The 12,385-nt window shown below is 49.9% G+C and overlaps 1 protein-coding gene across 9 annotated transcripts in view; it reads right to left on the bottom strand.

Annotated features, from left to right (window-relative positions):
• Window positions 1–12,385, bottom strand: part of gse1b (Gse1 coiled-coil protein b) — a 214,979-nt gene that overhangs the window by 14,442 nt on the left and 188,152 nt on the right. For 6 of the 9 annotated variants that reach the window (XM_029256257.1, XM_029256259.1, XM_029256260.1 and 3 more), the window contains one exon: window positions 3,512–3,714. In XM_029256257.1, coding sequence (XP_029112090.1) covers window positions 3,512–3,714 — 203 coding nt within the window. Of the gene's footprint in view, window positions 1–3,511; window positions 3,715–10,740; window positions 10,803–12,385 lie in introns of those variants that run through there. The other 3 variants (XM_029256258.1, XM_029256264.1, XM_029256265.1) reach the window with 2 other exon arrangements.

Below are 12,385 nucleotides of genomic sequence, written 5' to 3'. Positions count from 1 at the left end.
CTCCTCCCCCCCTCCAGTGTGTACCTGTGCAGTTCTCCCGTCATAATTCAAACAATGCCAAAAAGTGCTAAGCTAAAATCTGCTAATACTTTAATTGTAAAAGCATACGGTGACAGCGTATATTAAATGCACGATGGAGGGTCGTGAAATCCTTCAGGCTGTGTGTATGTGTGTGTGGGGGGGACTTTGCTGCATTATTCGTTTCGACGCAAATACAGCTCGTGTCTCTGCGGCTTTTAGTTTCAGTACGTGTGATTTATACTTGTGAACGCAGACCTGGCTGGTAAACAACATCTGTAGTTGAGCTTTGGTGATGAGCAAAACAAACAGTCGTCTCCAGGAGGAGTGACTGTGTGTGTGTAGAAGGATGTTCCGGTTTGGGGCGGAATCCTCACAAAATGCCATTAATTGGCATAAAACGGTAGCAATGTGAAATCATAGGTAAATATGTAAAGATCCTGACTAAGGGGGCACGCACACAAATATGGCAATGGATGATTTGGATTTTCAAGCGGCAAAGATGCACCAATACAAAAGTTTCCACGAGCTATAAAAAGGAATGTCATGTCAAAGACGTCTGTTTTTTGTGTGACATATTGTCAAACGAGGACTACGGGGACAGCTGTCACTCCCCCGGTGCATTGTGGTGTTTTTGTGCATACCGTGTCGCCGGCCCTTCTGCATTGAGCACGGCAGGTGTGTCTTTGCGCTCACAAACATTAAAAATGAAAGAGGCCCCTGTTGTGCCGCAGGCCTGGCTGCAGCCTCGGGCCTGGGATGCATCTTTTGTGTCCTTTGTCTGCAGCCGGCGACTCCAGTGGAGCAGAAGAGGATTTCTCGCTGGAAACAAGTGGAAGCACCAAGCTTGTGCTGTTGCCCGACAAAAGAAACATGAATCGTTCAAGAGCTGCTCTGAGAAAAGAAAATAAAAAATATCAACAGGCAAAATGCAGTGCTTAGAAAACTTCTCCAAAAACTGAATAAAATACAAGCATGCAACCACACACAGCCGGCAGGAAGAAGAGTGGACATGGATTTTGGCCTACAGCGAGATGACGTTTTTAAAAAATCAACAACGTATAGAGCAAAACAGTAAAAGGACATTCACGCTGACCACAAACCAAAGGAATTGCAGGAAAAGAAATGTCTGCTGATCACTTTGCCCTTGACAGGTTTACACACACCTAACCCATTTGAATACTGCTTTGGCATTAAAAGCAGATTCAAATGACAGGCAGGCTTTCCAGTGACACTGTAGGTCAGCCCTCTCAGAAGGTCGGGGGGTGGCGAGGCCTGCAGCCTCCATCCGGCTTAGCTGTCCTACACGGCTGTCCCACATGGCCGGTTTGGCACTGCTGGGGAGGTGGGGGAGTTTGGGAAAGACAGCTACTTCTGCCTCTTAGATTGAGCAATAAATGCAAATTGTCAATTAAAAAGCAATTCCAACTTGCTCCAGGAGTACAGCAGGCTCTGGTGTGCGTTAAAACGAAACACAGACACACTGTTTCTTCTCTAATCGTCGATAAGCAGGAGATGAAGCATCAGACCGAGGGAGTACGATCACAGCGACCCGTTGTGAACTGCGCGTCAAAGGCATCTCCGGCGTGACACCTGCTGGGATGCAGGTCCTTCAGGAAGTTTGTGCAAGCTGGCTCAAGAAGGACAACGTTTGGGAACTAATTGAATGGACAGCCCTGGGGGTGAACTCTTACTCACATTTTGGCTTGGTATTTTTCTCTGGCTGTGGATTCAAAGAAACAAGCAGGGCCAGATAAAGGTGGCTTTGTCTGGGCGGAGAAAGGCGGTTTTGAGCTGGGGGGGCACTCCCCCGGCCATTGTGCTGTGGCCAGTCCCCGTGACAGTGGAGTTAAATGAGCTCGCTAGGGCCAGGCTGAATAAACAAGTCCAATAAACTGACACGGCTCCTCCATTTATTGCGTCGGAACTAATCTGTCCTCTTGGAGCGGAGCGGGATAGTGTTGTGGCCCTTAGGCAGAGGGAGGAGGAGGAGGAGGGAGAGCGAGAAAGAGAAATAAATGAGGGACCGAGAGAGAGAGGCCAGGCCCCTTCTACAGCAAAGTACAGTGGTATCCTCATCTGAACCACCCCACTGGCTGCCATCAAACATGGCTTGCCAATCAACATGGCCCAAAAAACTACTTGCATACCTGACAGGGAACCGATCTGCCCTCAGCACAAATCTCCAGACGTGCCCCCATTGTCACTTCCTCAGCCACTTAGCAACGCACTCATTCTCACACTGCTGGTCTGAGCAAAGAAAACCAACTCCATGACACGACAACAAAACCAAATCAACGCAAGCTGATCTCTAGAGTGGTTTATCTGCATCTCTTTTCAGGAGCCGTCTGCAGCAATTAGCCAAAGGAATGAGGCGCTCTGATGAGAGCGCCAACATCTGCTGTTTTTTCAAAGGGCCTGAGGAGCAAGAGGGGCGGTTTGACCTTTCCATGACCTTCTCTACAGGAGTACCGGATAACCTCTGACCTCAGCCAGAGACCTGGGTTAATAGGTTAGAGCAGCGGGAGGATAAGAGTGCAGTTCTGCACCCCCCTCAACAGCCTGTCCTGTGAAAGCAGCCCACCAGACCATGAGTGTTCCAGTGTTTTGCTCCACTGCTAACCGCGGCAGAGAGATCAAATGGATTAGAACACCCAGTGTAATCCAGTCAGTCCTTATCAGAGCGAGCCCTACTGCCCCCCCCGCCTCCCTCCACCCACATAGTTTTTAAAAAAAAAAAAAAAAAAAAAAAAAAAAAAAAAAAGCCCAGCAAGCAGAAGGTGCACTTGAATGTCAGCCCTCCAGGTGGGGAGGGGGCAGAAGTGGCCTGCCGCTGACGCAGTCACTACTGCTTCTCTGGTGGCTGCGGGCACCGCAGGCGTGTGCCAACAGGCGTTGTGCGCAACGGGTCAAGCAAACCAGAATGCTGGGGAACAGGAGGAGGCATTCTATCTACGCAGGATTTGTTTGTTCATTCTTGCAGCTAAGGGGAAGAGGCTTGAAATGGGCTTCCTCCAGCATGCAGGTAGTGGATGGGGACAGCTGGCAGTAGAAAGAGCTGAAAAATAAACAGGGGGGAGGAGTGAAAGGAAGGAGGAGAGAAAGAGGTCATGCGAGGAGGAGGTAAGAGCACCCGCACATAGTACAGGCACTTACGGAGGGTGGGGGGAGGTGAAATGAGTTGGGAGAGGGAAGGGAGAGATAAGAGAAGGAGAGTGAAAGCAGGATGCGTGCTGTGGACGGGCAACGCGCCCAGAGGCCGTGTATTTCACCAAGCTCCCACTGGATTAATGAGACCCACGCATCCACTGCACTGCTCCCAGCAAGGGCCTCGACCTCATTACTAGGCGCATTCACCACGCCCCCGGCGCTCAGCAATTCCATGGCGTTCTCTGTCTTTGAACAGGACCAGCCGAGAAGGCATTGCATGCAACGCACCTCTCGTTTGCTTGTTGGTCCTGGCGGCTGAGGACGGCTGCGGAAAAATGCTTACCTGGCGGCTCTCGCTCCTCCACAGCCCGTTGACAGTCTTGGTAGGGGCGATGGTGACAACGGGTGGAGTGCTTGGCACAGTGTGGCCCCCGGCTGGCACTATTATGGGGCCCATAGGCCCGCGCTTAGGTGTGCTTACAGGAGAACTGTGATTGGTGGCGGGGGATGAGACCGGGGAGGATTCACTGCTGATGGAAGACCCTGCTGGATAAGCAGGAAACAAGAGACGAAGAGAAACACACACACATTAGACAATTTATTCAGTGACATCTTCACAGCCTTTGTCATCAGTCTTCTTGTTTAAAAGGAACCATCCTACAATCAAACGGGTTTCGAAGCACCGAAAAGAAAAATAAAGCCTTCATTGCCATCTCTTATCTCCCACCTTGATAAACAGACATTCCGTCTCCACCCAACGGCACCACAGATCAGGGCTGGAGGAGCGGGCAAACCCACGTCAGACGCGCACATCTCAGTGGTCGAGCTGTCCCATGGCGTGTTCGCACATGTCCGCCGACCATCCACACACACTCCCGCCCTGGGGGAACTTGGTGCCCGTGTTTGTGTACATGCGCGGGGCAAGGAACACTTGCAGAGACAAGCAGGAGACATACCTGCTGTCTGACTGCCTATGCTGTGAGTGTGTGTGTCTAACTACAACCACAGTTTTTACAGTGCTTGGATTGGGGGGGGGAAAGAAAGAAAGAAAGAAAGAAAAAAAAAAAAAAAAAAAAAAAAAAAACAGAAGTACTGCAATGAGACATCCAGCACTGCAGTAAGATATGGCAACAATGGAGCCAAACATATCTCCATAAAGCCCTTCCCTTTTCAGGGCCTTTCTTCAAAGCAACATTCATGGCCAACACATTTAAACATAAACATTTTACAGCAGGTATCCACTATCCCTGCTAAATATCTTCCTGGCTACTAGTTTCTCTCAAGATTTAAACCCACAATGTTGTGGTCGAATTTCTCAGGTAAGAGACTGCATTTCGCATTCACAGGAAGCAGTTAACAGAATTAAATCTGAACGTATATGGAAGTAGCTGGCGAACGAGGGCCGAGTGCAGAGCGCCCGCAGTCAGGCAGTAAGCGAGCAGTAGCGGTTAACCAGCCTGCACAGAAACCTTGCCGCAGATGCAGAGCAAAAGGCTGCCGAGGGATTCAAACAGGCTCAAGATGAATAGACCACTGCGTCGCAGACAGCTCTGACAAGCAGGCAATGAGCAGATCTGTCATCTCGCCACAGGGGGCCGGTGGGCTGCCCTTCCTGCCAGCCCTTCTGACAGGGGCACGCCCTCCTGGGAGGGGCAAATCTGTAGCCAGACTCTCAATGTGTGCAGCCGAAACAGGGAGTGGCCTGCATCTCTCCCCTAAAGCCATTCTGCATCCTCCACCTCCTGGTATTAACGCCCCCGGCCACTGATCCGTACAACACGGCCCTCCGAAGAAGGAATGTAGGTCAGACCCCTTACAAAATGATGGGCTCCTCAATGAGCACGTGTGTTGACACATGTTAACGTCGCATCGAGCATCAGCACACCACAGAGAAACACAGACCAGTTCACACGGGTCCCCCAGGCCACCGCACACAAACCGGTGCCGGACTACCTCCACAATTGAAAGAAAAAATGTGGCATGCACTTCACCTCATCCCCGGCATTCCAAATCAAGCATGTGCCCGAGCTCTTATATGGATAAGCCTCTTTCATTCTGCACAAATGCAGATTTTATTCCACGCTCAAGTGATTTACAGCAGCTGAGTTGACGTCCCGCAGCGCCGAGTGTTTTCCAAGTGTCACAACCTGCAATCTGTAGAACCCCTTCTACAAAAGGGCCCCCCCCCCCGAGCTCACCTTTCAGAACTAGAAACCGACGTGCTTGAGCGAGGAGGCTGCAGTATTAGAACATTTGCTGCAGTTGAATTCAGTGCCATCACTGCAGATCCCAGGCCTGTCACACCGATCTGTGCAGCGCTAAGCTCACCTACTATCCGCTTTAGGGCCAGAAACAAAGAGTAACTCCATCTACATGCACTATGCCCGCAGGAGAGCACAAACGACAAATGTGTTAACGTAAGGCTTCTCCAAGTCATTGTGCTGTCACGCGGGAAACAACCCTTCGACTTTGAAACCATGTCCTGAACTACCCTCATTAGCAGTGCGCCCTCTGGTGGTGGGCCAGGAAACAACCAGAACCCCTTGACGTTTGCCATCTAAAGCTCAGCAGTGCATCAAGCACTGCACCCCCAAAAGAGACGGTGACATTTTTCAAAAAATGGCTTTTAAAAGGAAGATAACAGAAAGGATCGCTTCGCTTTTGAGTGATGGCAAGTTGTGCCGCACAGCATAAAGAAAGATGAATCATAGCTTTTGCCGTGTGTGTGGATGTAGCAATTACCGAGCTAGAGCTGAAGCTTAAAAAGACGTCATTAATGATTTATGGGGTGCATTACACTAGGAGATGGCTTGCAGGGATCTCTGAGGTGTTATGACACATAGCAAGTCGGAGTAAGCTCGACTTGTTTAGATAATAAAATACTTTCTTCGTTTCTATTCATCACCGCGGGTATGATTGACTAGATGTTTGCAGCACCTGCATATCCCGCTCCCCAACAGGGTATTGGAAATGTCACCCCCTGCGAACACAGAGACAATGGGACACCCTACAGCTCCCACCATTCTATTGGTGTCTTGAGTTACCATTTGAAAATCGAGAATTAAGGAACACATTTAATAGCAAAACAATTCCCCTGCTATGCCCCAACTCCATCAATATCTGGCTGCCAATTACACTTTCATTTGCGAGGGACAAAAGAGAGGGTTAGATTTTAACCATACTACTGTCTCAGCTTTGACCCGTGGAGTAGAAAGAGGAGGAGAGGAGTAAAAGATTGCCTGCTGTGGTGACAACTGCAGATGGAGGTGTACTTTTAAAAGCCATGCTTTACAAGGCTCCTAGGTGAGGGAGCAAACAGAGAGAAAAGCATGCAAAACAGACAGGAAGGCAGAGTTATTTGGCAAGGCAGAGGCACAGACTAAGCTGCTTCATGGCAGAACACAGTCAAAGGAAGCAAAAAGAAATGGAGGGATTAGCCACAGGTCACAGGCCTTCCTAGCTAAACGACCATCCCAAGCTTTATAGTCTACATCAAGTTTTTAAACATAAATGTGCAAAAGGCCAATTGACAGTAGATAGAAAGCATTTCCTGGATGAGCAGAATATAACACACTGATCACGTCGTGCTTGACACTGTCCACTTCCTGCCTGTTCACAGTTCTTGCCCACACAGACGCTACTATATCAGGGGCGGGAGGAAGAAGATCCTGTCTGGCACCTCCCCAATGGGTTCACACTTCATCTGGGCTACCGCCCACCCCCAGCACCCAGTGCAGTGTTCCATTACACAGTCATGATCGGCAAGCTGATCTGTCACCTTGGGTTATTGAGGGAAAAGGTTTGACAGGCAGACATCAGAAGCAATGTCCTGCTGGCAGGACAGCTCCAGTCCAGGGTCACACCGGGGCCAGACACACAGCCCACTGGCTGCACTGCAATGGTTAACCGTTAAAGCAAACGGTCGCCAAAGGGCATCACTCTCACCAGGGAGACACTCTCCATCTCACTCTCACACACCGTCTTTTACTTGTCTTCCACATCACTATCACCACTTCTTTCCAAGTGTAGTCCCTGAAACCATCTTTCCTCTATGTCTCTTTGTGCCCCCTCTCACTTCCTCTGCTCAGTTTGGTCTGGCTGTGAAAGTGATGAGGAGTCCTCGGAGATGAGGTTGGGTGAGAGCGCGGATGAACAAGCCAGCGGAAAGCTAGCTGTGCCGGGTGCACGTTGAATAATTCAGGAGAAGCAGGAGCGCCGTCAGGTGAGAAGTGAGAGCTTTCCCAGTTTCACTCTCACAAAAAAAAAAAAAAAAAAAAAAATCATACAACTATATATTGGCTTTTCCCACAAACATACTAACCACACCTGTCCCTACAGCTGCAAGCTGACAAGAAGCCCTGGCTGCCATTCAAGTCCCCTTGTTTATTATCACTTTTGCCCATTTTTTCCCAGCTTTCTTCAAAGACCCTGTTAGGTAGCCGTGCAAAAAAATTTATTTACAACCATTGCAGCAAATAAAGGCTTTGGGAATTGCCCTAGAAAGTGTAGCAATATGTCCAGTTTCCAGAGAAAAGGTCAGTAGAAGGAGGAGAGCTCTCCAGGTCCTAAGCCTGAAGAGTCGGGGGAACTTAATGCCCCACAGTGCGTTTAATCTTCCCTCTCTGGACTTCATCCTGCTCACTCTCCTCTCCAGCTTCCCCAAATCCATCCTCCCTGTCCCCCCACGCCAAAGAGCCCCATTTACAGGCCACCTCCTCCGCATTCTTCCCTGCCTCAGCTTCGCTGGCAGCAACTGGGCCACAGTTGCACCGGCAGATGGACTCTAAATAATATGCAAGCCATCTGAATCTCTGCAAACTGGTGTCATTTTGTGATATGCAAATACTATTTAAATCTATTCAGTGTGGTCTGGCCACAGGAGCAGGTCTCACAAGCACCGCTGAATGGGGAGGGGACTCGGGTGCGCGCGTGTGTGACGAATGAATGAAAGAGCTGCGCTTAAGCATTCGCACATCTCACTTTTTACGGAGCCATGCAAGCCCCGCGAACGTGGACTCACAAATCATAGGCTTCAGAAAGCGAACTCCCGCCTCCTCCACCATATGCCGCTCAGTGGACTGGACGTCTTTAGGGCATGTTCCCCCTCTCTAGTGGGGTCTCCGAATTGAGCTCAGTCCAGCTCTGGCGCCTGTGCCCTGCCGGGTTTTTCAAGCAGCCCCAGAGAGGCACACACACTGATTCTCCTGCGCTCCGCTCCTGCCTGCAGTGGGTGGGGTGGTGAGGGGAGGGGGTACAAGGTCTGTATGATTAATGTGCAACAGCAGTCTCAATGGGCTCTGCCGTTTACAGCGCCTCTTGCAGACATCTACCGCGCATGATCGCCCAAGCCAACCCGTAATCTTAGAGGGGGACAGTCATGGCAGCAGTTCTGAACACATACACACACAAACTCAGCCGCACACATGCAGCCCTAGCTGGCAGTCGGTGGCAGATCGTTGCTGCCCCGAAACCCTGGCCTGCATTAGAACAACATCAGCACTTAATTAAACAGCCCATTTCACACCTGGTGTGCATAGCAGCGCTCCGACAATCCCCCCTCCATATGCTGCCTCTGGCCACGCACCGGCAGCACCGCACAAAGCCTGCCTAATCTGTACCACCAGAAGTGGAAGGGCTGGGGGGGGTCGGCGGAACTCAGCCAGACCTGGGGGTGTGTTTGTGTGCATGTCTAGAGAGCACATGAGAAAGAAGTGTGTAGAGGTGTGTGTAAGACCACTTTTGTCCATGACTAATTGTGTGTCAGGCTGTGACTAGACTGTGTGCGTTTCTTTGTGCATCGGTGCAGGGGGATTGGAATAAGTGTGTGTCGTGAGTGCTTAAACTGTGGCCGAGCAAGGGTGCACGTTTGTCTATACATTTTAGCATGTGTGCGAGAATGGGGAGAAAGAGAGAAAAGAGTGGGTGTGGAGGACCTGGCTCATGCAAAACCTTTGTCTGTGACAAAGCGTGAATCACTGTTTGAATAGGCCATGTCTGTGTGTGTTGGGGGGGACACTAGGAGACACAGGGCCAGTAGGGCCTGCCGCAGGGTAAACAGCCAGACGCTTCAGGGACAGTACTGTTGTCTGTGCTCCCCATCACAGATGGGAAGGTCAGGGCCACTTGGCCCTTTAACTCCTGCACCCTGTGGAAGCACTAAACAAGGCTCCCTCCAGGGCACGGGGCCCTTTCTCAGGCCGTGTGCTGAACTGACCCCTGAAGGCATGCGGAGCAGCCTGTGACCTCACGTCGTCTTCCTTTTCCTTAACATGCAAGGTGCTGCGGTGACGGAAAATGTTGGTTCAAGCCGTCAACAAGGAGGACATGGACGGGTACTTTGAAATGTTTTGTATTCGTGGATCTGCCTGCTTAATTAGAGTCCGACACACACAACTTGGTATTCTAAAAGGGGGGCGGGTGTTGTTGGGGGAGGGGTGTGTATTTTTTTTTCCCCTAAAGATGACTGCAGTAATTAAAGCTGAACTGAAGCTGGGCTGCTGACTGCCCTGTTCCCCACAGCCAAACGGCAATGTGTCAACACACTGATGCCAGGTTTGCCACGGGGGGGGGGGGGGAGAATTAGCACACGTTCTTACTGTCAAAGTCAGCCCCATGGTAGCATGTATGATTCAACATGGGGTGAAACCAAAACCAGAGAGCACGAGGCCCACATCTGCGTGGGTGCGCATACTTTTGCTTTGAATTGCCTTAGACTGGAGAGTTGAGAAATCATTTCTCAGTACGTTAGGAAACTAATACATTTCTTCGCTCCCCATGACAACGTCATAAACCAAGGGCAGAAGAGGCAGCGTGCGCTGAGAGATGGGGCTCTGTCCAAGCATCGGGGGAGGATCACAGCATCCGCTTGACCTCTTTTTTTTTTTTTTTTGGCCGGTCTTTTTTTGGCTTTAGGAACAATAAGGTGGCCACAAGCCGCCTGCACACCATCCTGTGCAATTCGGGGGATCCGCCCTCCGCCCAGCCACCTTGGCTGCCAGGTGGATGACTCACATGATGTGCTTTCTCCCTGCAGCTCGCTCAGCATGTATAGGGGAGGCCTCCTTTATTTAAATCCATTGACTTAATCGGACCACGTCTTCCTCCTCGGACCGCTTTTACTCGCCGCCCACAGGAGAAAGGCCCGGCTCAATAAAAATAGCAGTTGGAGCAATCTCCCAGGCTGCCCACACAAGCCCGTTCTGGCTCCACAAACAACTGTGAAGCTGTGTTTATGGCATGGGGGCTGCACTATACAGGCTGGGGGTTCGCTCCATTTTGGGGAACGCTGCTCTTGACACATGCTGTAGCTACAGGGAGCGCCAGACCCTAGCGAACGTTACGCATCAGCGGTAAAGCCAGGACATCTCCAACGCAAGTGCTGCCGTCATGCACAGCAAGATCACGGAGGTGGTGCATCTACAAATGTGGGGGAAGTTCAGTTCCCACTGTATTTGAATCATCATCAGATCCCACCCTAGAGGATTTAAGATGGAGCACAAAATCCTGGAGTGAGCCCAGAGGCCAGCAAACTTACTGGTGACATCACAGGGATGGTAACAACAAGCAGCTCACCCTCAACATGCATCACTTAGTTTTGCAGTCATCAGGCTGGGTCTGTGACAAACATCAACGCTCAGCTGAGGCCTTCCAGGTGGAGTAGGGGCAGAGGGACAAGAGAGCCAGCTGTGTCTGCTCCATGCCTGACCTCCTGTGGCGAGAGGGAGGGGGGATCTGCCTGTCTGGGTCAGAGGAAATGCCGCTTCACCCATCTGTGCACAAAGGGTCTTGTCATGTTTGCTTGTCTTTGTTGGTTCTGTGCATGGACGATCAACCCTCGCCCCACAACTGCAAACACGCGCATACAGACAGACATGGGTACGCGCACACACTGGCTATTCAACGCAGCCTTTTGGTACCTCCCACTTCACAATCCTCCCCTGGGCCACTCTTACTGGCTCAGTTAAAAGGTGTTTGGCATCTCGAAAAGCAAGCAAAGTGTTCTCGTACAAAGAAAACATAACAAATGCATAACAGGTCTCTCAGAACAGGTCACTTGTGGGGGGGCTAAATGAATTGAGTACCACTTTCTATAGCTTTTTAGAAAGATTCCTATTCATCCAGTGGTAATATTCTTCTGCTACTTGTGCTGATATTGCTGCTGTGGTGCTTCCTGTGAAACCGTGGCAGAAGAACAATCAAAAGTTAATGGCTGAAGGGCCATGATCTCCCAGGTATTATACAGACGTCAACTTTTTAACACCAAGATATGAGGAGGCAGAGAAGAAGCACCTCTTTTAGCAAAACAGACCTTACGTTTACATGTATTCATTTAGCTGACGCCTTTTTCCAAAGCGACTTACAATGTTAATCTACCTACAACTATTTGTACAGCTGGGTAATTTTACTGAAGTGGTTTTTCTCCCCCCCCCCAGAGTAAGTACCTTGCTCAAGGGTACTACAGCTGGAGGTGGGACCCTTTGGGTCCAAAGGCAGCAGCTCTAACCATTGCACTAAAATCTGTTGTAAAGAAGGAAAGATGGGTTCCTCTTTGACCCACAGTAAAGCATGTACAACAGTCACTCTGAACCTTCAGGGCACAGTAATGCTCATCCAACCTGTACAAACGACCATTACCAGGAGTGTGCACAGACATTACATTTTCTATTGCCACCATCCTTTGCATCCTTAATTCTTCTCCCAACCACTACTGAACCCAAAAGTGCATTAAAAGCAGAAGATCTTCACTGGTCATTTGCTTCACACAAAATGTTTTCAATGGTCTTAGATTCTGGTCAGCCAGAGCAGTTATACTAATTATGACACTGCATTCACACTGATTTTTTTAAATAGCTTTTAATCTTAGTCTTCTTTGAAAAGCACAGTCTAGGATGAACCAGTTGAAACTTCTAGGAGTCTTCAAGGACAACAAGAAACAACTTTGAGAAACAAGAAATGAGTTTGCTCATTTGAAGCCTTACTTTGTTAAATGCCAACTCAGCACCTTAAATAAGGAGCTCCAGTTTCATTCCTGGTTGCTGTTGTGCCACAGATCAACTAAGTTTCCCAATTACAAAGCAGTCTACCACCTGAGTTGTCTCAAAGTGAAAAAGGCTTTCTGATGTAAAGGGTTAGGGTCGAAGGTCAAAAGTCAGGGGTCATGGTGGACAGCAGGCATCAGACAATTCTGACTGATGTATGGAGAGCTGGGTGGGGGTGC

Source organism: Scleropages formosus, chromosome 11, assembly GCF_900964775.1.
Source record: "Scleropages formosus chromosome 11, fSclFor1.1, whole genome shotgun sequence".
NCBI lineage: Eukaryota > Metazoa > Chordata > Actinopteri > Osteoglossiformes > Osteoglossidae > Scleropages > Scleropages formosus.
Note: the sequence above shows the minus strand (reverse complement) of the source record. Positions and strands in the feature narration are given on the sequence as shown.